General features: G+C 51.6%; 1 protein-coding gene across 1 annotated transcript; it reads left to right on the forward strand.

Moving 5' to 3' along the window:
- The first annotated feature begins 10229 nt into the window (after positions 1 to 10229).
- On the forward strand, positions 10230 to 23818 carry MAPK1IP1L (mitogen-activated protein kinase 1 interacting protein 1 like). Its single transcript, XM_064147024.1, has 4 exons — positions 10230 to 10342; positions 17902 to 17929; positions 19195 to 19908; positions 21110 to 23818. Exons 2-4 carry the CDS (start codon positions 17906 to 17908, stop codon positions 21119 to 21121), a joined length of 750 nt encoding a protein of 249 aa, XP_064003094.1. The 5' UTR covers positions 10230 to 10342; positions 17902 to 17905; the 3' UTR covers positions 21122 to 23818.
- The last annotated feature ends 2656 nt before the right edge of the window (positions 23819 to 26474 follow it).

Here is a 26474-nt window from a genome sequence, read left to right on the forward strand (position 1 = left end):
GGACTAAGATTTGTTTCTTACCTTTACTCCCCCTGCTCCAGGTAATGGATTGCTGCAATTGCCTTGGCAGTTTTGGGTTTTCTCATCAAAAATGTACAAATTTCATCCACTGCAACTTTAATAAAGCAAAATCTTGTCACAAGAGCTCAAAATTATTTAATGCCCTGAGAAAATCCGTGGGAATAACTCCCATGTCATTCCTCAGGCATTTCTTCAGCCTTCAGGCCCTGATTCAGCAAATAGCTCAAGTGCCAGGGCTGAAGTGGTGCCTTTTAATTGCTAATGCCAGGCAAAAGTGCCCTGAGAATCCACTTCCTTCTTTGGTCTTATTTGTTCATCAGCTTGCTGGAAGAATCATAGAATCACAGAATCAGGCAGGCTGGAAGAGAGCTCCAAGCTCAGCCAGCCCAACCTAGCACCCAGCCCTGCCCAACCAACCAGACCATGGCACTAAGTGCCCCAGCCAGGCTTGGCTTCAACACCTCCAGCCACAGAGACTCCACCACCTCCCTGGGCAGCCCATTCCAATGCCAATCACTCTCTCTGCCAACAACTTCCTAACAACATCCAGCCTAGACCTGCCCTGGCACAGCTTCAGACTCTGTCCCCTTCTTCTGTTGCTGCTTGCCTGGCAGCAAAGCCCAACCCCACCTGGCTACAGCCTCCCTGCAGGCAGCTGCAGACAGCAATGAGCTCTGCCCTGAGCCTCCTCTGCTGCAGGCTGCACACCCCCAGCTCCCTCAGCCTCTCCTCACAGGGCTGTGCTCCAGGCCCCTCACCAGCCTTGCTGCCCTGCTCCAAACACCTTCCAACACCTCAACATCTCTCTGCAATTCAGGAGCCCAGAACTGGACACAGCACTGCAGGGGTGTCCTGAGCAGTGCTGAGCACAGGGGCACAAGAACCTCCCTTGTCCTGCTGCCCACACTGCTCCTGAGCCAGCCCAGGATGCCATTGGCTCTGCTGCCCACCTGGGCACTGCTGCCTCCTCTTCAGCTCCTCTCTCCCAGCACCCCCAGCTCCCTCTCTGCCTGCCTGCTCTCAGCCACTCTGGCCCCAGCCCCAAGTGCTGCTTGGGGTTGTTGTGGCCAAAGTGCAGAACCCTGCCCTTGGCCTTGTTCAGTCTCATCCCATTGGCCTCTGCCCACCCATCCAGCCTGGCCAGGTCCCTCTGCAGGGCTCTGCTACCCTCCAACAGCTCCACACCTGCTCCTAGCTTGGTGTCATCTGCAAACTCACTGATGCTGGACTCAATCCCCTGCTCCAGATCATCAATAAAGATATTGAACAGGACTGTGCCCAGCACTGATCCTTGGGGCACACCACTGGTGCCAGCTGCCAGCTGGATGTGGCACCATTCACCACCACTCTTTGGGCCCAGCTCTCCAGCCTGTTGTTGACCCCTACCAGAGTGAATCTGTGCAAGCCAGGAGCTGCCAGCTGTGCCAGGAGCCTGTTGTGGCAGGTGGTGTCAAAGATGGTCTATTCTGGAGGATGCTTTTTCCATGGGAAGGGTAAAAGAGCCTTGGCTGGGACTAGCCTGGTCTCTGTGGGGTGTTCTTGTGAAACTAGTTCAGCCTAGCACTGATGCCTGAGGGACACCACTAGTGCCAGCTGCCAGCTGGATGTGGCACCATTCAGCACCACTGTCTGCATGTGCTGAAGGTGGTAAAGAGAGCTGCAGTGGTGACTGCACTGACTTTGGGTGTGCTCGATCCATCCTAGAGCCAGGAATAGGTCTTGGGGAGGGTGGGGGCTAGCACCAAGCCCTGGCCACATCCTCTTGGAGCCAATATGCTGCCCTCTAAATCATGTCATGGAAAAGAATAGCTGGGGTTGAAAATGCCAATGTAGAGCCTTGCATGAGGTTCTGATGGGAGGAAATGGAGGCTGTGTGGGAGATGTTTGGCTCCCAGTCAGTAAGGGGCATTATTTCCCATGCCTCCATCCCAGGATCAATGATGCCATTGTTTAGGCCACTCAGCAGGGCTGCTTGGTGTGACAACGTGAGGGCAGTTCAGGGGCTGTGGTGCTGCCTCCCTGCTACAAGTGCAGGCCACTTTGGTTTTCTTCTCTGGCATCATAGAAATATTTGGGTTGGAGAGAAGCTCTGCTCCAACCCCCAGCTCCAAACAGGGCTAGGGGCAAACCATGTCTGGCTGAGTTCTGCCTGTGTCCACAGATGGAGATTGCACAACTCTTGGGACACTCAGCCCAGTCCTCTAACCCTGCCACTGTGAACACTACCATTATTGCTTGCATCCTGTCAGACTTTCCCTTGTGGCTTGTGACTTGCTGCTTGTCCTTTCACCACATGCCTCTGCAGGGCATCTGCCTGCTCTGGGTGGCTGCTGAGGTGCCTCCCCTCCTGCCTCCCAGCTCAAAAACTGTTTCCACACACTCTTCACATGCTGTAGAGAATCATAGAATCAGCCAGGCTGGAAGAGACCTCCAAGCTCACCCAGCCCAACCTAGCACCCAGCCCTGGCCAACCAACCAGACCATGGCACTAAGTGCCCCAGCCAGGCTTGGCTTCAACACCTCCAGGCACAGGGACTCCACCACCTCCCTGGGCAGCCCATTCCAATGCCAATCACTCTCTCTGCACCTTGAGTGCTGTCTCCATCAAGAGAGATGTGGAGGTGCTGGAAGGTGTTTGGAGAAGGGCAGCAAGGCTGGGGAGGGGCCTGGAGCAGAGCCCTGCGAGGAGAGGCTGAGGGAGCTGGGGGTGTGCAGCCTGCAGCAGAGGAGGCTCAGGGCAGAGCTCATTGCTGTCTGCAGCTGCCTGCAGGGAGGCTGTAGCCAGGTGGGGTTGGGCTCAGCTGCCAGGCAGCCTGCAGCAGAAGAAGGGGACACAGTCTCAAGCTGTGCCAGGGCAGGTCTAGGCTGGATGTTGTTAGGAAGTTGTTGGCAGAGAGAGTGATTGGCATTGGAATGGGCTGCCCAGGGAGGTGGTGGAGTCTCTGTGGCTGGAGGTGTTGCAGCCAAGCCTGGCTGGGGCACTTAGTGCCATGGTCTGGTTGGTTGGGCAGGGCTGGGTGCTAGGTTGGGCTGGGTGAGCTTGGAGCTCTCTTCCAACCTGCCTGATTCTGTGATTCTATGTTCTGTTTGCTTATATTTATTTGAGTTCACATATACCTGATAAAACAGAGAATAAAGCAGGGTTGGGACTGTTGAAGCAGGTCTCAAAGGTGCTGCATTCAGTTTTGGGCTCCCCAGTTGAAGAGGGACAGGGATCTGCTGGAGAAGGTTCAGCAGAGGGCTTATAAGGATGATGAGAGGACTGGAGCACTGCCTGGTGAGGAGAGGCTGAGGGACCTGGGGCTGCTTAGTCTGGAGAAGAGAAGACTGAGAGGGGATTGAATCAATGTTTATAACTATCTGAGGGCTGGGGGTCAGGAGTGGGGGACAGGCTCTGCTCACTGCTCCCTGGGATAGGACAAGCAGCAATGGGTGTAAGCTGCAGCACAGGAGGTTCCAGCTCAACACAAGGGGGAACTTCTTTCCTGTAAGGGTCCCAGAGCCCTGGCACAGGCTGCCCAGAGAGGCTGTGGAGTCTCCTTCTCTGGAGCCTTTCCAGGCCTGTCTGGATGTGTTCTGTGTGCCCTGAGCTGGATTGTGTGGCACTGCTCTGGCAGGGGGTTGGACTCAGTGATCTCTTGGGTCCCTTCCAAGCTCTGACATCCTGTGGCCTGTGACACATACATGACATGAAGTGGTGGCCCTCTGCTCTCTGAGGGGTTGTGTTTTCAAGTGCTCACTGCTGCAGAGACAAGATGGGAACTTTCCTTGCTCAAAAGCAAACAGGAAGACCTCCTATTTTCTTCTGCTCCTATTCTGCAGTTGCAAACAAGGCTGTCTGTTTTGGAAGAAGGAGAAGGCAGCTAGGAGTTAACTGGCTTGTGGAGGGGCTTGGCCTGGCAAGGAGGGCAGAGTTGATTTTCCCTCTGGCCCAGATTCCCTAAGCCATATGAACACCCAGGAGAACACACATCTCTGGCAGAGAGACTTAAGAACAGTCACAGTGGGACAAGCCAAAGGTCTTGCTGCCCTTGAACAGACTGTGGGCAACACCAGATGTGCAGAAGAAGGAGAAAGACAAGAAGTGGGGAATGATTTTCTGCTTCCAAAGGCTCTGAGCCCCTGGCAAGCGGCAGCCTGGGACTGCACCTCCAACACCAACACCTGGAGACCCACCAAAGACAAAGGACAGTTCCAGGTGGAGCTATCAAGGGGGTGCCTCCTACTTCTCTCTTCAATCATGTTAGCAGTTCCCAGCAGGAATAATGCACTGGGCAGGGAGAGCAGCCCTGAGGAGAGGGACTTGGGGGTGCTGCTGGAGGAGAAGCTCAGCAGGAGCCAGCAGTGTGCACTTGCAGCCCAGAGAGCCAAGCAGAGCCTGGGCTGCAGCAGCAGAAGTGTGGCCAGCAGGGCCAGGGAGGGGATTCTCCCCCTCTGCTGTGCTCTGCTGAGACCCCACCTGGAGTCCTGCATCCAGCTCTGGAGCCCCTGGGACAAGAGGGCTGTGGAGATGGTGGAGAGTGTCCAGAGCAGGGCCAGGAGGATGCTCAGAGGCTGCAGCAGCTCTGCTGTGAGCACAGACTGAAAGAGTTGGGGCTGTGCAGGCTGGAGCAGAGGAGGCTCCCAGGGGACCTTCTTGTGGCCTTCCAGCACCTGAAGGGGGCTACAAAAAAGCTGGGGAGGGACTTTTGAGTCTGTGAGGGAGTGCCAGGAGTGGGGGGAATGGAGCAAAGCTGGAGGTGGGGAGACTGAGGCTGGAGGTGAGGAGGAAGTTGTTGAGCAGGAGAGTGGTGAGAGGCTGGACTGGGTTGCCCAGGGAGGTGGTTGAGGCCCCATGGCTGGAGGTGTTTGAGGCCAGGCTGGCTGAGGCTGAGTGCAGCCTGCTCTAGGGTAGGGTGTCCCTGGGCATGGCAGGGGGGTTGGAACTGGCTGCTCCTTGTGGTCCCTTCCAACCCTGACTGATTCTGTGACTGCCAAATCTCAATCACTCTGTCTTCCAGCACCTGACCAACCTTTGTGCCCTGTTTTATCTTTCTCTTTAAAGCAGCTGGGATCTGTTTGTCCATCAAGAGGTGCTCCTGTGCTTGGGCATTTCATCTCTCTGACACTTGTTTGCCTGATGCCTCTCTGCCTGGCCCACCATGCTTCCTCTGCAAACCCTCTGAGGCCCCTAGCTTTGCACAGCTCTGATGTATGCCTTTTTCTATGTGAAATTAATTGTTCACTACCAAGTCATTCATGTCTCTGCTTCAGCAGGCTATTGATGGCACTGCCATACAGCTAAGGTCAATCATCTGCTGATGGCTGCCAAAGAACACATTTACAGTCAAATGGCTTGTAGTAATTCAGGGAATGGTGCACAGAGGGATCAGCTGAGCTTGTGAAGGATCTCTATGTACTGATGGGACAAAGGTGCTGCTGGAGGATGTGTGATGAATTATGGGCATGAGTATCATAAAATCAGCCAGGTTGGAAGAGACCTCCAAGCTCAGCCAGCCCAACCTAGCACCCAGCCTTGCCCAATCAACCAGACCATGGCACTAAGTGCCCCAGCCAGGCTTGGCTTCAACACCTCCAAGGACAGCAACTCCACCACCTCCCTGGGCAGCCCATTCCAATGCCAATCACTCTCTCTGGCAAGAAGTACAGGGTTAACCCTCCAGGGGGAGTGACCCTGGACCTGACCCTAGGTGCTTTTGACCCCTCTCCAGGGGTAAGTCTGAACACCAGCAGGTGATTCATGGTTAGCACCACTACCCCTCTGTCTAAAGGTCCATCAGAGCAGGGGGAACTTTTTGTTCTCTCTCTCTGTGCTCCCTGCCTACCAGCATCACCATCCTGGTCCTGCTCCTCTTTGTTTTACCAGGTGGCCATCACCCAGGAGGCAGACAAACCCCTTACCACCAAAAATCTGCTGGTATTTACACATTTTGTACTTGTTTTCCCTTCCCTGGACCTTTGTAACTTCCCTACCTCAGATACCTTTTTACTTTATTGTTCAACTTTTTTTTCTTCTTTTAACTTCCAAATCAGAGTGAGATTATGTATTTGGGTGTGCTTACCTTCTCCTCTCTCTACATCTAATTCCTTTCCTTTGGGAAATAAGGGGGAAGAGTACTCAAAAAAAATGTTATTGGTCCTATCCAATATATTTGAGTCTCTGTGAATTTAAATTAGAACTGAGACACAACAACTTCCTAACAACATCCAGCCTAGACCTACCCTGGCACAACTTGAGGCTGTGTCCCCTTCTGCTGTTGCTGCTTGCCTGGCAGCAGAGCCCAACCCCACCTGGCTACAGCCTCCCTGCAGGCAGCAGCAGACAGCAATGAGCTCTGCCCTGAGCCTCCTCTGCTGCAGGCTGCACCCCCCCAGCTCCCTCAGCCTCTCCTCACAGGGCTCTGCTCCAGGCCCCTCCCCAGCCTTGCTGCCCTTCTCCAAACACCTTCCAGCACCTCAACATCTCTCTGCAATTCAGGAGCCCAGAACTGGACACAGCACTCTGGACACAGTACTCAAGGTGTTGATCTGCTCAAGGGCAGGAAGGCTCTATGGAGAGACCTGGACAAGCTGAACTGGCAACTTGGAGGTCTCTTCCACCCTGGTTCACTCTATGAAGAGCTACGTTTGCCTGAGGGAGGGGAAAAGCTGTGCACACAAACAAATACTTGCACAAACAGTCATCACCCTTCCTGCTCCTGCAGAAAGGGGGGGGAGGGTGTGCATTTCCCACCCATCAGGAGCTCCTAAGGCCAAGGTTGGCTGGTGAGGTTATTGATTCAAAGTGCCACTGTGGTCACAGCTTGACACTCAGCGTGAGATGCCACCACTGTCACCCGCTGCACATTTGCTCATTAATTAAGGCTTCTAACTAGAGGCTTGCTCAGGAGGAGACGTCCTGCTCTTAGGCTTCCTGCTGCCACCACTGCCAGCCCAGGACACTGCAGCAGCCACCCACAGCGAGGCCTCTGTAGCAGGGAGAGTGAAGGTGAGCAGAACTGCCGCTGGGAGGAAGGTTCATTTCCCTCTTACTTGCTCATTTCTTCTACTAAGGCCACACCAGAAGAGCTGTTTCTACAGGAGCTCCACTGGTCAGAGCCCAGAAAGGCAATTCTGGAAGAGCAGTGAAGTCAGCCTGAATTTTCCAGAGTCATAGAATCATAGAGTCAGGCAGGGTTGGAAGGGACCACAAGGAGCAGCCAGTTCCAATCCCACCCCCTGCCATGCCCAGGGACACCCTACCCTAGAGCAGGCTGCACACAGCCTCAGCCAGCCTGGCCTCAAACACCTCCAGCCATGGGGCCTCAACCACCTCCCTGGGCAACCCCTGCCAGCCTCTCACCACTCTCATGCTCAGGAACTTCCTCCTCATGGCCAGTCTGAATCTCCTCACCTCCAGCTTTGCTCCATTCCCCCCACTCCTGGCACTCCCTCACAGCCTCAAAAGTCCCTCCCCAGCTTTTTTGGAGGCCCCCTTCAGATGCTGGAAGGCCACAAGAAGGTCCCCTGGGAGCCTCCTCTGCTCCAGCCTGCACAGCCCCAACTCTTTCAGGCTGTGCTCACAGCAGAGCTGCTGCAGCCCCTCAGCGTTTAATGAGACCCGGAGGGAGCAGATGAACCCAGCAGCGATGCCATCGTGGGGCTGGGTCTGCACCAAACTGCCTTCTTAGTGCTGATAGCAATGATTACTGGAGATAAGCCAGTACAAGCATTGTGCTCCCATGCCCGTGGCAGCTACCATAGTGCCTGGGGACCACTCCTGCTGCTCCTTTCCCCCAGCTGCTTTGGGAATGGCCGAAGGATGACCTTGGGAAGCACACACAGATGCAGGCTTGCCGAGGGGAGGGCAGCAGCACAGGGGATGCAGGTCCTGACCTGTGCTCCCATCACCCCTGCCTGGGTTTCTGCTGAGCTCGATGGCATCCTCTGTGCCTGCACACACCGAGAGCATTAGTGCCATAGCTTGGAGGGGCAGGGCAGGAAAACCACCTTATCTGTTTAGCCCTCCTTAGCACGAGGGGCTGAGAACATCAACCACGGGGTTGGGTTGGAAGGGACCTTTAAAGGTCTTCTAGCCCAAGCCCTCCCTGCAGTCAGCAGGGGCACCTGCCACTAGAACAGGTTGCTCAGAGCCCCAGAGAACCTGACCTGAAATGGTTCCAGGGATGGGCAACCACCTCCACTGTAAAAGAGTTCTTACTTCTCTCTAGTCCTTCTCCTCTTTCAGTTTGAAACCATCACCCCCTGGCCGGCCACAACTGGCCCTGCTAGAAGCCTGTCCCCATCTTTCTTATAGTACTCTTTTTAAGCAGCGCAAGGCCACAAGGCAGCCTCCCTGGAGCCTCCTCTTCCCCAGGCTGAACACCTCCAACTCTTCTATCGCGTCCTCTCAACAGCGGGGATGCAGCTCTTGTATGGCTGTGCACGTCTCTCGGGTGCTCACGACTGCAGAGCTGGCCCCAGCACCGCAGGTGGAGTCTCAGCACAGCGAGCAGAGCGGCTGAGCCCCTCCCGCCACCTGCCCCCGTACAGCCGGGGAGCGGCCTTGGCTCAGGGCCGGGCGCGCCCGGTGCCGGCTCTCGCCCAGCCCTTCACCCGCCAGCACCCGCACGTCCCTGTCCTCCGCGCTGCGCTCCACCTCTTCATCCCCGGCCCTGCGACGATGCCAACCACCGCCCAGGCACAGGGGCAGGACCCTGCTCGTGGCACTGCTGACCCTCACGACGTTCACAAGGCCGCACTTCCGCAGCCTGCGCAGAGCCCTCTGGATGGCATCCCACCCCTCGGCCGTGCCCAGGCGGCGGCAGAAGGCCACAGCTCACCCTTCCGCCGCTGAGCGCAGCGCGCAGCGGAAGAGCCGAGCCCCGCTCGCTGTGTCCCCTGCGGGCAGAACGCGGCCGCCCCGCCGCTGAGCGCAGCGCGCAGCGATAGGAGCCGAGCCCCGCTCGCTGTGTCCCTGCCGGCAGAACGCGGCCGCCCCGCCGCTGAGCGCAGCGCGCAGCGATAGGAGCCGAGCCCCGCTCGCTGTGTCCCTGCCGGCAGAACGCGGCCGCCCCGCCGCTGAGCGCAGCGCGCAGCGATAGGAGCCGAGCCCCGCTCGCTGTGTCCCTGCCGGCAGAACGCGGCCGCCCCGCCGCTGAGCGCAGCGCGCAGCGATAGGAGCCGAGCCCCGCTCGCTGTGTCCCTGCCGGCAGAACGCGGCCGCCCCGCCGCTGAGCGCAGCGCGCAGCGCAAGGAGCCGAGCCCCGCTCGCTGTGTCCCTGCCGGCAGAACGCGGCCGCCCCGCCGCTGAGCGCAGCGCGCAGCGATAGGAGCCGAGCCCCGCTCGCTGTGTCCCTGCCGGCAGAACGCGGCCGCCCCGCCGCTGAGCGCAGCGCGCAGCGATAGGAGCCGAGCCCCGCTCGCTGTGTCCCTGCCGGCAGAACGCGGCCGCCCCGCCGCTGAGCGCAGCGCGCAGCGATAGGAGCCGAGCCCCGCTCGCTGTGTCCCTGCCGGCAGAACGCGGCCGCCCCGCCGCTGAGCGCAGCGCGCAGCGATAGGAGCCGAGCCCCGCTCGCTGTGTCCCTGCCGGCAGAACGTGGCCGCCCCGCCGCTGAGCGCAGCGCGCAGCGATAGGAGCCGAGCCCCGCTCGCTGTGTCCCTGCCGGCAGAACGCGGCCGCTCCGCCGCTGAGCGCAGCGCGCAGCGATAGGAGCCGAGCCCCGCTCGCTGTGTCCCTGCCGGCAGAACGCGGCCGCCCCGCCGCTGAGCGCAGCGTGCAGCGATAGGAGCCGAGCCCCGCTCGCTGTGTCCCTGCCGGCAGAACGCGGCCGCCCCGCCGCTGAGCGCAGCGCGCAGCGATAGGAGCCGAGCCCCGCTCGCTGTGTCCCTGCCGGCAGAACGCGGCCGCCCCGCCGCTGAGCGCAGCGCGCAGCGGAAGGAGCCGGAAGGAGCCGGCAGGAGGCGGAAGGAGCCGGAAGGAGCCGGAAGGAGCCGGAAGGAGCCGGAAGGAGCCGAGCCCCGCCCCGCGGCGCCCCCTGCCGGCAGCACGCGCCCGGACCAGCACCTCCCCTCCGCGCGGGCTGCTAGGCACCACGTGACCACCCGAGGCCGCGCGGCAGTGGGCGGTGCGATGGGTTGATCACGTGACCCGCGCAGCGGTGTGGGCGGGGCCCCCGCCGCGGAGGGGGTGTGGCCAGCAGCGTGACCTTCCGCGCGGGTGAGGAGGCGGGGCGTGTGACGCAGTTCCGCTTCCGCCTGGGCGTCGGGGTGGCGGTGGTGCTGCGGCCGCCGCCTCCTGCCGCGCTCCCGGCCTGTGCCGCGCCTCGTTCCTCCCGCTCAGGTATCCGCTGCCCTGGAACCTCGGTGTGGCGCTCGCCGGGCCCGCTAGGGAGCGGGAGGGAGGGATGGAGTTGGGGGAGGAAAGGGAGGAGGTTCCATCCCATGCCGCCCCCGGGGACCGCCGGGCCGCAGCTGGCTCTTCCCGCTTCAAACCCCCGGGCGAGGCGGGCGGGAGGTGTCGCCGCCTCTCCTAGTCCCGGTCAGCTGCGGAGCGGTGGTACTGGGAGTCGCTGGTCTCGAGAGAGTGTGAGCAGCCAGGCTCCCCCTGCCCGGAGAGCCGCCGCCTAGGGAGGCCGGATCGCTTCGGGCTGCCGGTGGCGGCCTCATGGCCGCGGCCGCTTTCCGTTACGTGGGGCTGGCTTTGCTGATGTCTACAGCAGAGGGGGTTCATTTGTGGCGGATCCTGTTTTACTGTGCGCATCGGTGGTTGCTGCTGTGTTTCGAGTGGATAAAATATTTTACTGACTTAGGTTTATGCTCTGTGGTGGTAATCTGTACATGAGTATATAAATGAATGTGGATCGCGTGGAAGTGAGTGTTTAAACCAGAGGTTCTTCACGGGTAAAGGTCAGATTTTCAGCTCATGGGAAGTTAATTAATTGCATCCAATCTTACTTTCCTTAAGGTAGCTGGCTTGCTGGGAAAACTAGCCCTGTGTGCTAGCAAATAGCAGATTGCTTATCTGACAGGTTTCATGTCTGGAAGCAGAACTTGTTTCTAGGTGAATTTAATGGAAAACAGAGTTAATTTGATGCTGTTCAACTCTATTGTCAGTAGATGAAAGAACACATATAGCTAGGTTAATAGCTGGACACAACTATCTTAAAGGGTTTTTCCCAACCTAAAGAATTCAACGAATCATTTATTTTCTTTAAAACAAAACTTACCCTGAAGCTACCTTCCCCAAGATCCCTACAGACCAGTGGCTGACATCAAACTTGTGGTAAATATCAAGCTGGTCCTAGATAAAGCTTAAAACTTGGGTTCATCCAGGTACGTTTTAACAGTGCCAAATAAAGATGTGGAAGATGCCAGCTCTGTGCAGTGAGATTGTACCCTGAAATGCAGTTATCCTTGTAATGAGCCTCTGTTAAGGAGCAGAAAGGTGCGTGGTTTTTTTTTTTTGTTGCTGTTGAGGCTACAGCTGGAATATGATGCACAGGACTGGTGTTTGCATTGGTGGGGGAATGTGGCACACCAAAACCCCTCTGGTGAGGGTGCCAAGCGCAGTGTCAGTGTGTGTATTTCATCCCAAACAAATAAAAGTAGTGAAGCTGATAGTTCCTGAGTGTATAGCTTTGGTAGGACTGGATGATCTTGGTTGATTCTGTGGTAGGAAAGAAACGCAGATACTGTTTAAATAGCTAGTTCAGGAAGACTTCTGAAGGATTGATAACAGGAAGCTAAAGCTATAGATGAGAAACCATGCACACTTCAAACATGTGGATAATGGGATAGGAATGGACTCCATATCTCTCCCTGAAAGTTTAGAGGCAACTATGGAAGCTGCCAGACTGACACATCTCTTGCAAGGTTCACAGGGAAGGATGGTTTGGACAGGAGTCACCATTGGCAGTGGAGGCTCGCTGTTCTCTGCTGGTTTTATAGAATCATAGAATCATAGAATCAACCAGGTTGGAAGAGACCTCCAAGATCATCGAGTCCAACCTATCACCCAGCCCTAGCCAGTCAACTAGACCATGGCACTGAGTGCCTCATCCAGTCTTTTCTTGAAGACCCCCAGGGACAGTGCCTCCACCACCTCCCTGGGCAGCCCATTCCAATGCCAATCACTCTCTCTGTGAAGAACTTCTTCCTAACATCCAGCCTAGACCTACCCTGGCACAACTTGAGACTGTGTCCCCTTGTTCTATTGCTGGTTACCTGGGAGAAGAGGCCAACCCCCACCTGGCTACAATGCCCCTTCAGGTAGTTGTAGACAGTAGACACAGCTGGCACGCTAGCAAGTCACCTCGGGAGTGATAAATGCCTGCTGGCTTTTGAACACTCTGCTTCTGAGGTGATGACCATCTGAAGTGATTAGATCTGGTCTTAGTGGGGAGGCAACTGAAACAGTGGCCTGTCAGGTCTAGAGAAGTGGAACAGGTTCCAGCTCCTTTTGGCTTTATATCTTACAAGTCTTCCAAACTACTAAGGCCTCTATTTTGAAGCATTATCAAACCCACATAGTTGTTATGATACAATACACAGCAGTGTGTAACAAATGCAATGCTTTGATTACTGATCTTAAAAACATCTGTCCAGACAAGCTGAGTTCTGACCTGTGTCAGTCAAAACAGAGGTGGAAAGGGGCAGAGGGATCACCAAATCTCATGTAGGTCCTAATGATGTTACTGTTGGTTTTCCCCTTCAGGCAACTTGCCAGTTGTCTTTCTTCTCCCCATAAGTACATATCCATGCCAGACAAAGTGATTGCGTGGTATAGTGGTGAGAAGACATTAAAGATAGGGAAAGGTCAGCTGTGAAATGTTGATGCTTAATGCCTGAAGGTGTAAGCTGCAGAAATTTGCATATTTTGGAAAACATTTAGAAGCTATCAAAGATTTGCTCTCTCTTCCATTTTATCTGTGTAGCTATGTTGGGTAGTTACACTTATGTGGGCAGAAATCTTGTTGTAGATGAGGTTATGCTGGTAGGGATTAGTCATGTTACAGTGACAAAAGAGCCTCTTTGCTGATCGAGCCGTGCCACCCAGTGGAAATGCAGCAGAGCCTGTTGCACCTAGGAGGCATTTTCTCTGTGTTTGAAAGATGATCATGGAGACAGGAACTAAATCTGGCACGTCAAGTGTTCAGGAAATGTCATACAACTCAAAAAAATAGGATGCTTGCTTTTGGATAGCTTCAGTTAAAGGAGTTTCTAACAAGGGCATCAACTGATGATGGATAGAAACCATGAAAGGCAAGAGCATGGGAAAAACTGCTACATCCATCAGCTCTGCTTGGGCTGGATGTGATCAGAGAGGATTTAGAGCTTTTAAAACCACAGTGGAGCAGTTTTCTGGTGGAAGCTGTTAAGTGGGATGGATCTTGCATACCACACATGACGCCACGTTGCCAGAAACAAGAGTTTTCACAGACCCTTCTGACAAATCACTGTTTGGTCTTGAAGGCTGTTGGTTGAGCTAGCTTGGCAGTGGCCTGTCAGAAGAGTGCTTCCTAACCTTTCTCCCATCTTCCATGTGGAGTCCATCAGGCTTACTTGTCACCTACCTGGTGTTAATTTTCAGGAGGAGCTCAGTGGAGTCCAGGAGGGCTTGGACTGCAGTCTGAAGATTTGGCTGTCTGAGAGTTTTGAGTAGGTGCAGTGAGGTCCTTCATGTCCTCTCATCTCCAGCATAAAGGATGAGAGATTCAGCTCCAGGACACCTCTTTTTATGAGAACTGTTGCCCTGCACAGCTGCTGTGCAAAAGCAGGGGATGCTTCCAGGGACACTGGCTTTCAGAAACCAGAGGCAGTCTTATCTTGCAGCCCAGTGGATGTGAACAGGACTTCACCTTGAGTTCTGCCAGCTCTCTAGTCTTCCCCCTCCCTGCCAGGCCATTTGCACTCCTGAACCCTCCTCCTACTCACTCCTTCTTCCTCCCAGCTCTGGGAAAGAATAATTAAATGTGGCAAGACAGATGTTTAGGACACAAATGAGCTTTTCTGTGCTCACAGCAAGGCTCATGCAGTGCTCTCCTAGGAAAGCTTCAGGAGAAAATGGTCCATCTATTAATTCTGCTGACAAAACATCCAGTCAGGGCACCATTCAGCACATGGATCTAAACTCTTGAGTAATGGGTGACTTTAAAATGGAGCTACTTGGAGGTCTTCTGCCTGACAGTGTCTCCAGATCTAATTTGTGAGCCATGGGGATGCCTTGGGCGATACTTTTACAAACAGAGCTGATACTTCTGCAAGGTTTTGTTGGGATTTCTTTACACTAATGTTGAACACCTTGAATGGGATGTAAATTCTAGATTAAAGTACAAATTAGTCCATATGTTGTCTGAATGTGCCTAACAGAAATTTCATCTTCTGCTTTATTAAATGAAGGTGGCAGTACCCAGATTCAGTCTGTGTTTAGAGAACGTCCCTGAAGTAGGCCATCCTGTCTGCAAGGAGATCCTTGGCATGCTTGGCATTCACTCAGTTATTCCAAATGTTGCCAGCAAATGTTGCTCCAGTCTGCTTGCCAAAGGAAAAAAGCCACTAAATCTCATTATAAGCTATGCTTAACTATGCCTCTTTTTTTTTTTAATTGCCATAACTCATACAGCAGAATTGTTTCCTTAATTTTCATGGCAGAGTTGAAATGATCTACTGACAAATATTGGGGCTATTTGCTGGTATTTTGTCAGAAGGCCTGTTCCAGCTGTCTTCATCCACTGCTTTGACTCTAATTTACTACTCTCTGTCACTTCTCTGATGGATTGTGGTATTTTCTTCTGAGTTCTCCTTCAGGTCCCTTTCCTTTCTCCCTTCTTTCCATTGCAGCCTATGTTATGTCTTCTTCTGGGGGTTTTGTAGGTCTGGTTTTCAGTTGGTCTTACCCATCTTTCCATCTGCCTTAAAGAAAGGCTGATTCTCTTGGCCTCTTTTGGTCTTGCTCTTTCCTAACCTGTTGGTTTTATTCCTTGTGACTACGTTGACATATAAAAATAACTGTTTCCATGAGTTTATACATGTTTCTATATTAATGATTGATTGCCTCTATTTTGTGCCTTATATTAAATGGTTTGTGTCTGTATAGGTAAATTGAACTACAGTGCCACTGAAAAGCACACATCAGCTTCTAGTTAGGATTACCTCCTCACCACTGAAAAGCTCACATCAGCTTCTAGTTGGGATTACCTCCTCACCACTGAAAAGCTCACATCAGCTTCTAGTTGGGATTACCTCCTCGCCACTGAAAAGCTCACATCAGCTTCTAGTTAGGATTACCTCCTCGCCACTGAAAAGCTCACATCAGCTTCTAGTTAGGATTACCTCCTCACCACTGAAAAGCTCCCATCAGCTTCTAGTTGGGATTACCTCCTTGCCACTGAAAAGCTCACATCAGCTTCTAGTTAGGATTACCTCCTCACTACTGAAAAGCTCACATCAACTTCTAGTTAGGATTACCTCCTCGCCACTGAAAATCACACATCAGCTTCTGGTTAGGATTGGCCATGGTTTGTTAAAAAAAATTCTAAGGAGCTCTCTTATTATACAAGAGATTTGTTCAAGAGAAGTTGAGCTTTTTCTGGTAGATGTCTCTCTCACTTTCTTTATGTAGTTCAGTTGGCTTCTTGACTTTTAAACCAAGAATCATTGATCCGAATTGATCTGATACAGATATTCAAGTACTTGTTTGAAGGAACCTCTACTGTTCATGAGCTAATGTTGGAGCTGTAACATACCATTGGATTCATGTGATTAGGCACCAATTGCCACCAGGGTGCCAGCTTTGTGGATGTGTATTTCCTAAAAGGTTTATTTACATTTTTAGGTCCTTCCTAAAAGGCTTCCTTAAGTTATTAGGTGGAACTTAAGAAGTTCATCATATTTTCTCTGATGTCTGGGTTGATCTGTGTGGTCATAAATAACTTGGAAAATGAGATGAGCAGTCTCTTGTTGATGTGAAGCCATTCAAGAAAGTAAGGATTAAGTAATAAAATAGCAGATATAATTCAACTTTGATAAATTTGGTGTAATTTAGGGTAGATAAATGTAGAGCAGTGCATATAATTTCACATATAAAATGATGAGCTGACCCCTTAATGCCAAGGAATGAAATATTGCCGCAGAAGTGTCAGTTCTGTAGTGATCAAAAAGCAGATGAAACATGAAGAAGTATTAGGAAGGAAATAGAAGATAATTAGGAAACTGTATAAATCAGTGGTTATCCCACACCTTAAATTCTCTGTGGTTCTCTCTTGTCATTCATCTCAAGAGATACAAAAGAACTGGAAAAGCCTCAAAGAGAGGCAGTGAAGAATAATCAAAGCTGCTGCACAAGGGTCAGTGAAATCAGCTACAGCTCAGCCTGGAAAGGGAACAGCTCAAAGAAAACAGTGAAAATCTGTAGAATAATGATCAGCATGGGCAGGGTGGATAAGAATAGACCTGCTGATTTCCTCAGCTGCAAGGATGAAGTAGCAATGACTGAAACTAGTAAGATCCAAGTTTAGAACCAAAAGAAAAGGTACCTTTTTCTGTAACAGCAGCCCTGTGGAGTTTCTTGCCAATGGGTGTTGTAGAGTAAGCAAGGAAGCTAGACATGCTGGTGGAAGTTATTTGAGGTTTGTTATCCCGTAGGAATTGCTCACAATGTAGGAATTCTCAGAGTTTGGAATCCTTTAACTACCAGAGTGAGTGTCATCTCTTTCCTGCTGCTCACTGTTGAAGACAGAATGGGCTGCTGAGCTAAATGGCCCCTTGCTCTGCTCCAGCACTGTCCTAGGAATAGAAGGTGTAGGCAGTACTAAACTTACAGCACAGTTTCAGAGAAGACTCTAGATGCTCTGTCCCTGACATCAGTCCCTGTATTAGGTCCTCATCATCACAGGCTACCTGTACAAAACTCTGCACCTGACATCAGTCCCTGTGTTAAGTCCTCATCATCAACAAGCAAAATAAGTGATATTTTTCTGTGGGGGTCATCTTTGTGGTAGTATTTGCACTCTTCTGTTTTGCATTTTTCTTCCTTTTATGTTCCTCTCCATGTCCTAAACTCTCCTCTAAAGCTCTCTGGCTGCACTGGGGCATATTCACCTATTCCACCTGCTCGTGGTCACCTTTTTAACATCTCTTCACCTCTAGTCAGTATTTGCTGTCATTAAACCAAATGTAATTTCAGTTGCTCTGTTTTTGTGGCTATTGAAGGTGGATGAAGCCAGTCAGCCTTCACTGTGGTGAAGCTCTGGAAAGCTCCAAGTGAAAAGATAACACATGTCTTCTTGGTCCCTGTTGACATTGCTTCTTGGGAGTGTTAGAGGTTAGAAGTTGGGTACTTGTTAACGACACCAACGCTGTGTCTAGGTTAAGTGTCGGTGAGTGTAAGTAAAGAGCATCCACTGCCCTTTAGTGTGTTCTGAAAGAGCTGGGCATAAACTAGCAGCAACCTGTACTTTTATTTCTGGCAATAAATCTGTGTGGGGATTTAATCATGTTTTGCTTTAGATGCATTAACTTCACCTGCAAGCAGCCTGCTGTGCCTTTTCTGAGTGGCAGCTGGGAAGAGACTTGGCATGCTTGTCAGACATCACTGTCTGGGTAGGCTATATCAGTGTTTGAAGGATTCTTTCTTAGTGTAATGTGACCCATTTACATTTGTGCCTGAGTCCTGCCTGAGCTGAGACAGGTAGAGGCTGAAGACTTTCCTTTTTCTGAGAACTTTCATGCAGAGGAAGGTGTTTGGGTGGCAGGTGTCTGTCTGGGCCAGTCATTAACACAAAGCTGCTGCCACTTGCTGTGGTTTGAACGAGACAGGTGTCGAGTTTGTCTCCTGAACTCTTGCTTGAAATGCTTCTTTTATTTTCAACAAATTTCACTTTATCTTACCTTACTTTTCAGCAAAATGTCTGGAACTGATGATTTTTCGGTAAGTAACAGCTTTTCCTTCCTGAAGATCAGCCAGTTGTTACTTCATTCTAAAAGCTTGACGTGCTTTGCCAAGACCAAGGGGAGCTTACAGCTGAGAGGCCGCAACAACCCCAAGCAGCGCTACAGGATGGGGACAGAGTGGCTGAGAGCAGGCAGGCAGAGAGGGAGCTGGGGGTGCTGGGAGAGAGGAGCTGAAGAGGAGGCAGCAGTGCCCAGGTGGGCAGCAGAGCCAATGGCATCCTGGGCTGGCTCAGGAGCATTGTGGGCAGCAGGACAAGGGAGGTTCTTCTGCCCCTGTGCTCAGCACTGCTTAGGCCACCCCTGGAGCACTGTGTCCAGTTCTGGGCTCCTCAATTCAAGAGAGATGCTGAGGTGCTGGAAGGTGTTTGGAGAAGGGCAGCAAGGCTGGGGAGGGGCCTGGAACACAAACCCTATGAGGAGAGGCTGAGGGAGCTGGGGGTGTGCAGCCTGCAGCAGAGGAGGCTCAGGGCAGAGCTCATTGCTGTCTGCAGCTCCCTGAAGGGAGGTTGTAGCCAGGTGGGGTTGGGCTCTGCTGCCAGGCACCCAGCAATAGAACAAGGGGACAGAGTCTGAAGTTGTGCCGGGGCAGGTCTAGGCTGGATGTTGTTAGGAAGTTGTTGTCAGAGAGAGTGATTGGCATTGGAATGGGCTGCCCAGGGAGGTGATGGAGTCTCTGTGGCTGGAGGTGTTGAAGCCAAGCCTGGCTGGGGCACTTAGTGCCATGGTGTAGTTGACTGGATAGGGCTGGGTGCTAGGTTGGGCTGGATGATCTTGGAGCTCTCTTCCAACCTGGTTGATTTTATGATTCCTCTCTATTGCAGTCATGGTGTTTTCCTTTTGGGAAGGTGTAGCAACCTGTGGATTAAACACGGGAAGCTTCCAGGTTACTTTGTGTGTTCACTTCTGCTGTGATAGTAACAAAGGAGTTGTGCTTTAGTTGTGCCAGAGTAGCTATAATGGAAATCTATCAAAGCCTTCCTGGATGTGTGATGAAATTGCTTATTGCTATGTGTGGTAGGTCGCCTTTTATCTCTGGATTGCGCACTGTGGCATGTCAAAAGGCCTCTTCTTGCCTTAGTGATAGGAGCTGCACAAAAATGAATGTAATCATCTCTGTGCAGCAGCAGAGAGCTCTTCCTCCTCCCATTTTGGCAGCCGAAACCTAGAACACGTAGTGGGTGAATGTCTGCAAGGAGTAAGTCTGGTCGCCTTTTACATCCTCACTGCTGCTTTATCTTTTAGTTGGCAGATGCTTTGCCAGATCAGTCGCCTGCTAAAACCTCCAAAGTGAGCAGTACCAAACCTGGGCAGCAGCCTGGTCAGCCACCGCAGGGTTGGCCAGCTTCAAACCCTTGGAACAGCCCCAGCGCTCCCCCCGCGGCGCCCGCCGGACTGCCACCAAATACATCCGCTTCCAGCGTGCCGTTCGGACCTCCTCCAACAGCAATGTATCCTTCAATGCCCCCCGGACCGCCTGCTCCATTTCCTCCTCCTCCTACTGGACCCTCTTGCCCTCCTCCTGGTGGTCCATATCCACCCCCAACTGTGCCAGGTCCTGTCCCACCAGGGCAATATCCTCCGCCAAATATGCCCTTTCCAGAGCTTCCAAGACCTTACGGTGGTCCAACAGAGCCAGCTGCACCTCCTGCTCCTGTTGGGCCATGGGGATCCATGCCCTCTGGAGCATGGGGACCAACAATGGGAGGGCAGTATCCTGCACCTAGCATGCCATATCCACCCCCAGGGCCATACTCTGCTCCTACCCAGACTCCAGGGGCTGCGCCAACAGTACCATGGGGTACAGTTCCACCCGGAACATGGGGACCTTCACCGCCAGGTCCATTTCCTCCACCCACAGGATCATATCCGGCTCCAGGACTATATCCTACGCCCCCTAATCCTTTTCAAGTGCCATCTGGTCCTGCTGGTGCTCCATCAATGCCTGGTGGTCCCCATGTGAGTATCTGCTTTTGGTTTTGAATGACTCTAAAATGTTACACTTTCAAGTGTGGATGTTCAGTAAGATCTGGTAGGGCAGGTAAGGAGCTTCAGCACATCTGTCTTGCTTCTGCAGTCAGTGGAATAAATAACAAGATCACAGGATGCTAGGGGTTGCAAGGGACCCAAAGAGATCATTGAGTCCAAATCCCCTGCCAGAGCAGGATCACACAATCTAGCTCAGGTCACAGAGGAACACATCCAGACAGGCCTTGAAACTCTCCAGAGGAGACTCCCCAAACTCTCTGGGGAGCCTGTTCCAGTGCTCTGTGACCCTTATAGTAAAGAAGCTCCCCCTTGTGCTGAGCTGGAACCTCCTGTGCTGCAGCTTATATCTATTGCTCCTTGTCCTATCCCAGGGAGCAGTGAGCAGAGCCTGTCCCCCCCTTCCTGACCCCCAGCCCTCAGATGTTTATAAACATTGATTAGATGCCCTCTCAGTCTCCTGAAGCTGGAGATAGGTAGGTTCAGGCTGGAGGTGGGGAGGGAGTTCCTGAGCATGAGAGTGGTGAGAGGCTGGAATGGTTTGCCCAGGGAGGTGGTTGAGGCCCCATGGCTGGAGCTGTTTCAGACCAGGCTGGCTGAGGCTGTGTGCAGCCTGCTCTAGGGTAGGGTGTCCCTGGGCATGGCAGGGGGGTTTGAACTGGCTGCTCCTTGTGGTCCCTTCCAACCCTGACCGATTCTGTGATTCTCTTCTCCACGCTGAACAGCCCCAGGCCCCTCAGGCTCTCCTGATCAGACAGTGCTCCAGTCCCCTAATTCTTGTAGCCCTGTGCTGGACCCTCTCCAGCAGATCCGTGTCCCTCTTAAACTGGGGAGCCTAAAACTGAGCAGCCAGCTTCTTCTGAAGTGCTTAACTAAGTACACTAAGGTGGTGAAGTTCTGTCAAGTTAAGTGTGACACAACATTAACAGTCATCATCCACCACTTGGAAAGCCTTCTCTACAAGGCAAAGGAGGGGAGAAAAGAAGCCTTGTGACTCCTGAAAGAGAAGGCATTCTAGTCTCTGTGGTTTAGAGGAGGGTTGCTTCTAGGGCACAGAGTGGGAGGGAGCAAGAAATGATAAGGATGAGTTTGTTTTTGACTAAGAATTGTTGTGACTGTGAATGAACTGCTTTGTGAAAACCCCACATTGACCACGAATTGTTATCTCTTGCAGCCTTATCGTTGAACACATTCTGGGCAGCAAAATACTGTAGCTTTCCACCTTCATCCACTACTTCAAGAGAGATTTTTACAGTTTTTGTTTGGGTAATGTTGGGGGCTCTGAAGAATCCTTGCCTCTTGTATGTGCATTGGAGGTATTGAAGGAGCAGTTTGACATAAATGTACTGTGCTCATACGCTGGCATAATCGTTTGGCTGACTAAAATAGAGCAGAACTCAAACTAAACATCTGTGGTTCTTATTGTTGGCAAGTGTTCCTTGGAAAAACAGAGGCTTTGCCAAGTGAGGATGATAAAGAAGCCAGGCTCAAGGACTTGATGATTCTTCAATTTCCATGGATGCTTTAAGTCTTTGTTGCCAGACTGGTCACTGAACGGATGGATAGTCATACATTGTCTACTTTCAGGTTATTCTTAAATGCCAATAAAAAGTGTTTTGGTTTGGTTTTTTTTTGGGGTCAAGAAATCTGATTCTTGAACGTGCTACAGTAATTCAAACTAAAGAGACAGAGGATGTGAACTTGAAGGGTTTTTTTTCCTCAGCATTTTGTATATACTCAAAGCAATCGCTCGGTGTGGGACCGCGGAGGAGAGGGCGCGCGTTGGGAGCGCGCGGTCTGGCGCGTCGGCACGCTGTTCGTGTTCACAAGCAGGCATCTCTGTGCAAATTAAATAACCTGGATGTGCAGTTAACTTTTGAATCAACAAATGTGAGTTTTATGCATGCAAATGAGGACATCATTTTGCCAGTTCTCATTCTGTGGTGGTTGGAAGTTTGGCTTGGTCTGTGTAAAGAGAAACTGATCCCCGCTTAGGTAAGGTGTTTCCCTATTTCTAACCCGGGTTCTAGTCCTCTAAAATTTGACTTTGCTGCTGGGTTGTGTAAACCCAGCAGACTTTTTTAGAGTCCTTGGAAACTGAACTTGAGCTTAAAAGATCAAAAAAAAACCCCCAACCCGACAACTCCCCTCCCAGCAGTTTAGTTCTGTCGGCTACAAAGATCCTTACTGCCACGGTTGAGAACAAGGAGGTCTCATCGGGTCTCTGCTGGATGTCGCGATGGGGAGAGGCCCTCTGTTCTCAGCCAGGTGTCTGCATACCTCACTGAGTAAGTGTCATTGGAGTAATGAATGTCTGGAAGGCTGTGCACTGCTGTGTAGCTGTCTCTCCTTGGATGAGGCATGCAGGAAGTTCCCACACTCAAGCCGTGTCTGTGCAAAGAGCATGCAGGGGGTTCGCTGCAATGCTGATTCAGCGCTACCGAGGCACTCGGCCATGTGTCGGTGAGGAGTTCTGGCACTCTCCGTGGTACTTCATAGCCTAGGCTTAGACCACAGACAGTTTCTTTCATCCCCAGCTGGGGGTATCCTAACTTAGCTTCTGTAAGTAGACTTAGAAACAAATTTTGCTTAACATGGTAGCTCCTTAGGGAAGTCTTTGTATCATGGAACTGTGAAAGTGAATTAACTCTCTTCCAGTACCTTGTCGTGACTTCCTGCATGCATGTAATGGGCTTCTTCAAAACAAAATGGGGTGACCTGGTGGTGATGCTTGGTAGAAGTCATAGCCTTTATGGCAGAGTCCTGCAGTGTTCTTGCAGGAGAAACCAATCAGCTTTGAGCTGTGGCTGGTGTTAACCTAATGGCATGAAAGTTAATAGCAAAGGTTTGTGTAGTTTTTGTCTGGGGAAGACAATACTGAAGCTGAACAAAAGTGTTTAACATCTCAGCTTATAACCAGCATCTGCAACCCTAGAAGGAGGAACCTGAAGTGCATGTCTTCACTAACCTTAAACATACCCCCTCTACCCCCACTCCCCAGCAGACTTGGCTTAGCTCTTGGCAAGACCAATTAACAATTAACACAAGAGAACATCGATTTCCATTTGCTCAAGTGCTTTTTTGATACCTGCAGCCTTAGAGTCTAAATCAGTGTAACAAAACAATAACCCCCAACACATTCCAAATGAATGGATCATGCAGCAGCAACACTCCAGTCTGGAACTGCACTGGTGAGATGTGCTTTGCAGGGAACAGGGAGAGGTAGGAAAAGGTAAAGCAAACCTGGTAAGTGATGTTGTTTTGGAGAGGGGATTTGTGAAAGTCACTAGACTTCTAGGTTCTTCCTGAAAATAGGCAGGATTTATTACTGGACCATTTAGGCTTAAAATTCAGTATATTATGGGATGTTTTTTCAATGTATATTCGTATTTCTTGAGGTCATGGAAACTGTTTCATAACCCCTTTGTTTTTGTGAGCAGAGTTCTTTGCCTAGCAGTGAAAAGGGTATTCTACCTGTTAATCTATTGTGTACAAAAAAAGTATATATATAATAAAAACAAAACAAAACAAAACTTCCAGTTGTCACTATATACTGTGTAGTAACTTTATCACCTGTTCTGTCAAGTGTGAGCAGTTCTGGCCTGAAGCTTTTTGCAATGGGATTTGTACCTTTCTATGCATCGTTCGACTGCTGACTTTTGTGCTTCGAGATCGACGTCCCGCATCTGTTTACGAGATGAAGTCTATAAGCAATCACATCTTGAAAGTAGAGATTCTCACCTGCTGCTGTAATTTTCTTTAGACAACGAGGACAAGATACTTGCTGTATGATAGTGAGGAGCTTATAAATACAGGATTTGATATTTTTTTGAAAATGCTGTCACTTTTGTATTAAGATTAGACATTAAACGTATTTTCAAGACGGTCGTCTGCACTGTAGTCAATCACTGCTTTGGACATGCTCTCTGTAGACTTTTGGGGTTTTTTTTTTTGCCTTGAATAGTAAAAAAAAACCCAAACAACAAAGGCCATCCTTGGTTTGCTAAGACTGAATATAAAATCAGAATGACCTGACTGCTGTGAGTGTTTTTTTCCTCTTCCTTTTTGGTGAGCTTTGCAGCCTGTGCGTATTAAATGAAAACTCGAGACGCGGTCTCAAGCTGTGCCAGGGGAGGGCTGGATGTTAAGAGGAGGCTTTTGCCAGAGAGAGTGATTGGCACTGGAATGGGCTGCCCAGGGAGGTGGTGGAGTCGCTGCGCCTGGGGGTGTTGAAGCAAAGCCTGGCTGGGGCACTTAGTGCCATGGTCTGGTTGGATAGGGCTGGGTGCTAGGTTTGGCTGGATGAGCTTGGAGGTGATTTAATGTTGATTGGATAGGGCTGGGTGCTAGGTTGGACTGGATGAGCTTGGAGGTCTCTTGCATCCTGGTTGATTCTGTGCTGGTTGGATAGGGCTGGGTGCTAGGTTGGACTGGATGAGCTTGGAGGTCTCTTGCATCCTGGTTGATTCTGTGCTGGTTGGATAGGGCTGGGTGCTAGGTTGGACTGGATGAGCTTGGAGGTGATTCTATGTTGACTGGATAGGGCTGGGTGCTAGGTTGGACTGGATGAGCTTGGAGGTCTCTTGCAACCTGGTTGATTCTATGGTGGTTGGATAGGGCTGGGTGCTAGGTTGGACTGGATGAGCTTGGAGGTGATTCTATGTTGATTGGATAGGGCTGAGTAATAGGTTGGACTGGATGAGCTTAGAGGTGATCCTATGTTGATTGACTAAGGGTGGGTGCTAGGTTGGGGTGGATGAGCTTGGAGGTGATCCTATGTTGATTGACTAAGGATGGGTGCTAGGTTGGGGTGGATAAGCTTGGAGGTCTTCTCCAACCTGGGTGATTCTATGATTCTAGATGCAGATGTGACTATTGCTCTCTTGTAGCCTGTCTGCCTCAGCTCCTGCCTCCTCACAAACATCCCTGGTAATCAAGCAAGGTCAGGTGTTTTCTCTCTTCTTTTAGAGAAGGAATGACTTATTTCTTTAACCTGTGTAGAGTGTGATGTGTTCTTTCTTTGCTTGTTTGAATCACAGAATCAACCAGGTTGGAAGAGAGCTCCAAGCTCAGCCAGCCCAACCTAGCACCCAGCCCTGGCCAGTCAACCAGACCATGGCACTAAGTGCCCCAGCCAGGCTTGGCTGCAACACCTCCAGGCACAGAGACTCCACCACCTCCCTGCTTGTTTTGGTTTTCCCTGGCTCTGTACTTTGCTAAATTGGTTTGTGGGTCACTTAAACCACATCCACACATGCCAGTGCTTTTGGACTTGATGACCTTTAAATGTCCCCTCAGGGCTTGGTGCTGGCTTGAAGAACAAAGCTTGGGCATCACTCATCACTGCATTTACGTTCTTCCTAGATAGTGGTTTGCAGAATGGTTCAGCCAAGCTGGACAATGTTGCTGCCTTTGTCCACACCTTCAGCCTTTCAGGAAGGTGAAAATGGCAGCAGTGAGCAGTAAAGGGAGGAGACAACAATGTTTGTCCCCTCTGAGCCTTAGGAGACAAGCTCTCAAACTGCACACTGACTGTGATCCTTACATCTGGTAACAGAACAACAGTGCATGGCCAATGCTGTAAAGGTCTTCCTCTGTGAGATCCTCTGCTCCTGTGGATGCTTCAAACGAGTCTCACCTCTGCAGTGTAGGTAGAGGTGAGGCCGTGTGTGTGTGTGTGTGTGTGTGTGTGTGTGTGTGTGTTGGTCCAATCGTGTTGGTTGCTGACTGCCCTGCAGGCAAACAGCTTTACTACTGTTTTGGGGGGAGCTCTGACACAAGTCATACTTAGCTGTGTAGTTCTTTGAGAAGCAGTTTGAAAAGCTCTGCCAGGGACCTGCAAAGTGGTGGGCATGTGGGTGCCTAGAAGCACCAGGCAGGGTGTGTTTAGTTCTGGTCTGCTGCTGTCGAGGCAGATGCCTCAACTCCCCAGGCAAGCTCAGACCTCTTTCTGAGTTCAGGCATTGCTCACTGACCAACTAGTGTGACACTGTCCCCTGCTCTGCCCAGATGGGCTGCCCAGGGAGCTGGTGGAGTCTCTGTGCCTGGAGGTGTTGCAGCCAAGCCTGGCTGGGGCACTTAGTGTCATGGTCTGGTTGATTGGCCAGGGCTGGGTGCTAGGTTGAACTGGCTGAGCTTGGAGCTCTCTTCCAGCCTGCTTGATTCTATGATTCTAAAGGGTGGGATGTTAATAGGAAGGTTGTCTTCAACCACTGCACAGCAGGAGCCCTTGGGCATCTAGGGGAGGACAAATCTTGATACACATAAAGTGGTTTGGACTTGAAGGGACCTTTAAAGGTTACCTAGTCCCATCCACCTGCAGTCAGTCAGCAGGGACACCTGTAACTAGAGCCCCACACAGCCTGATGTGTGAGGGTTCCAGGGGTGGGGCATCTCCCAGCTCACTGGCAAGCTGGGCTCATGTTTAGCCACCCTCAGTCAGAAAGTTACTTGAACTCTTTCCTCTTTCACCCCTTGTCCCCACAGCAGGCCCTGCTAAAAAGGTTGTCCCCATCGTCCAAGTACTGCAAGGCCACAGT

The sequence above is a fragment of the Pogoniulus pusillus genome, chromosome 1 (assembly GCF_015220805.1).
Source record: "Pogoniulus pusillus isolate bPogPus1 chromosome 1, bPogPus1.pri, whole genome shotgun sequence".
Taxonomy (NCBI): Eukaryota; Metazoa; Chordata; class Aves; order Piciformes; family Lybiidae; genus Pogoniulus; species Pogoniulus pusillus.

What these genes read in the sequence shown, in the direction of transcription:
- MAPK1IP1L (XM_064147024.1), top strand. Translation starts at nt 17,906, where the DNA reads ATGTCTGGAACTGATGATTTTTCG. An exon ending in CTGGAACTGATGATTTTTCG is followed by an intron (nt 17,930 to 19,194) that starts GTAAGTAACAGC and finishes TTTATCTTTTAG; the next exon opens with TTGGCAGATGCTTTGCCAGA.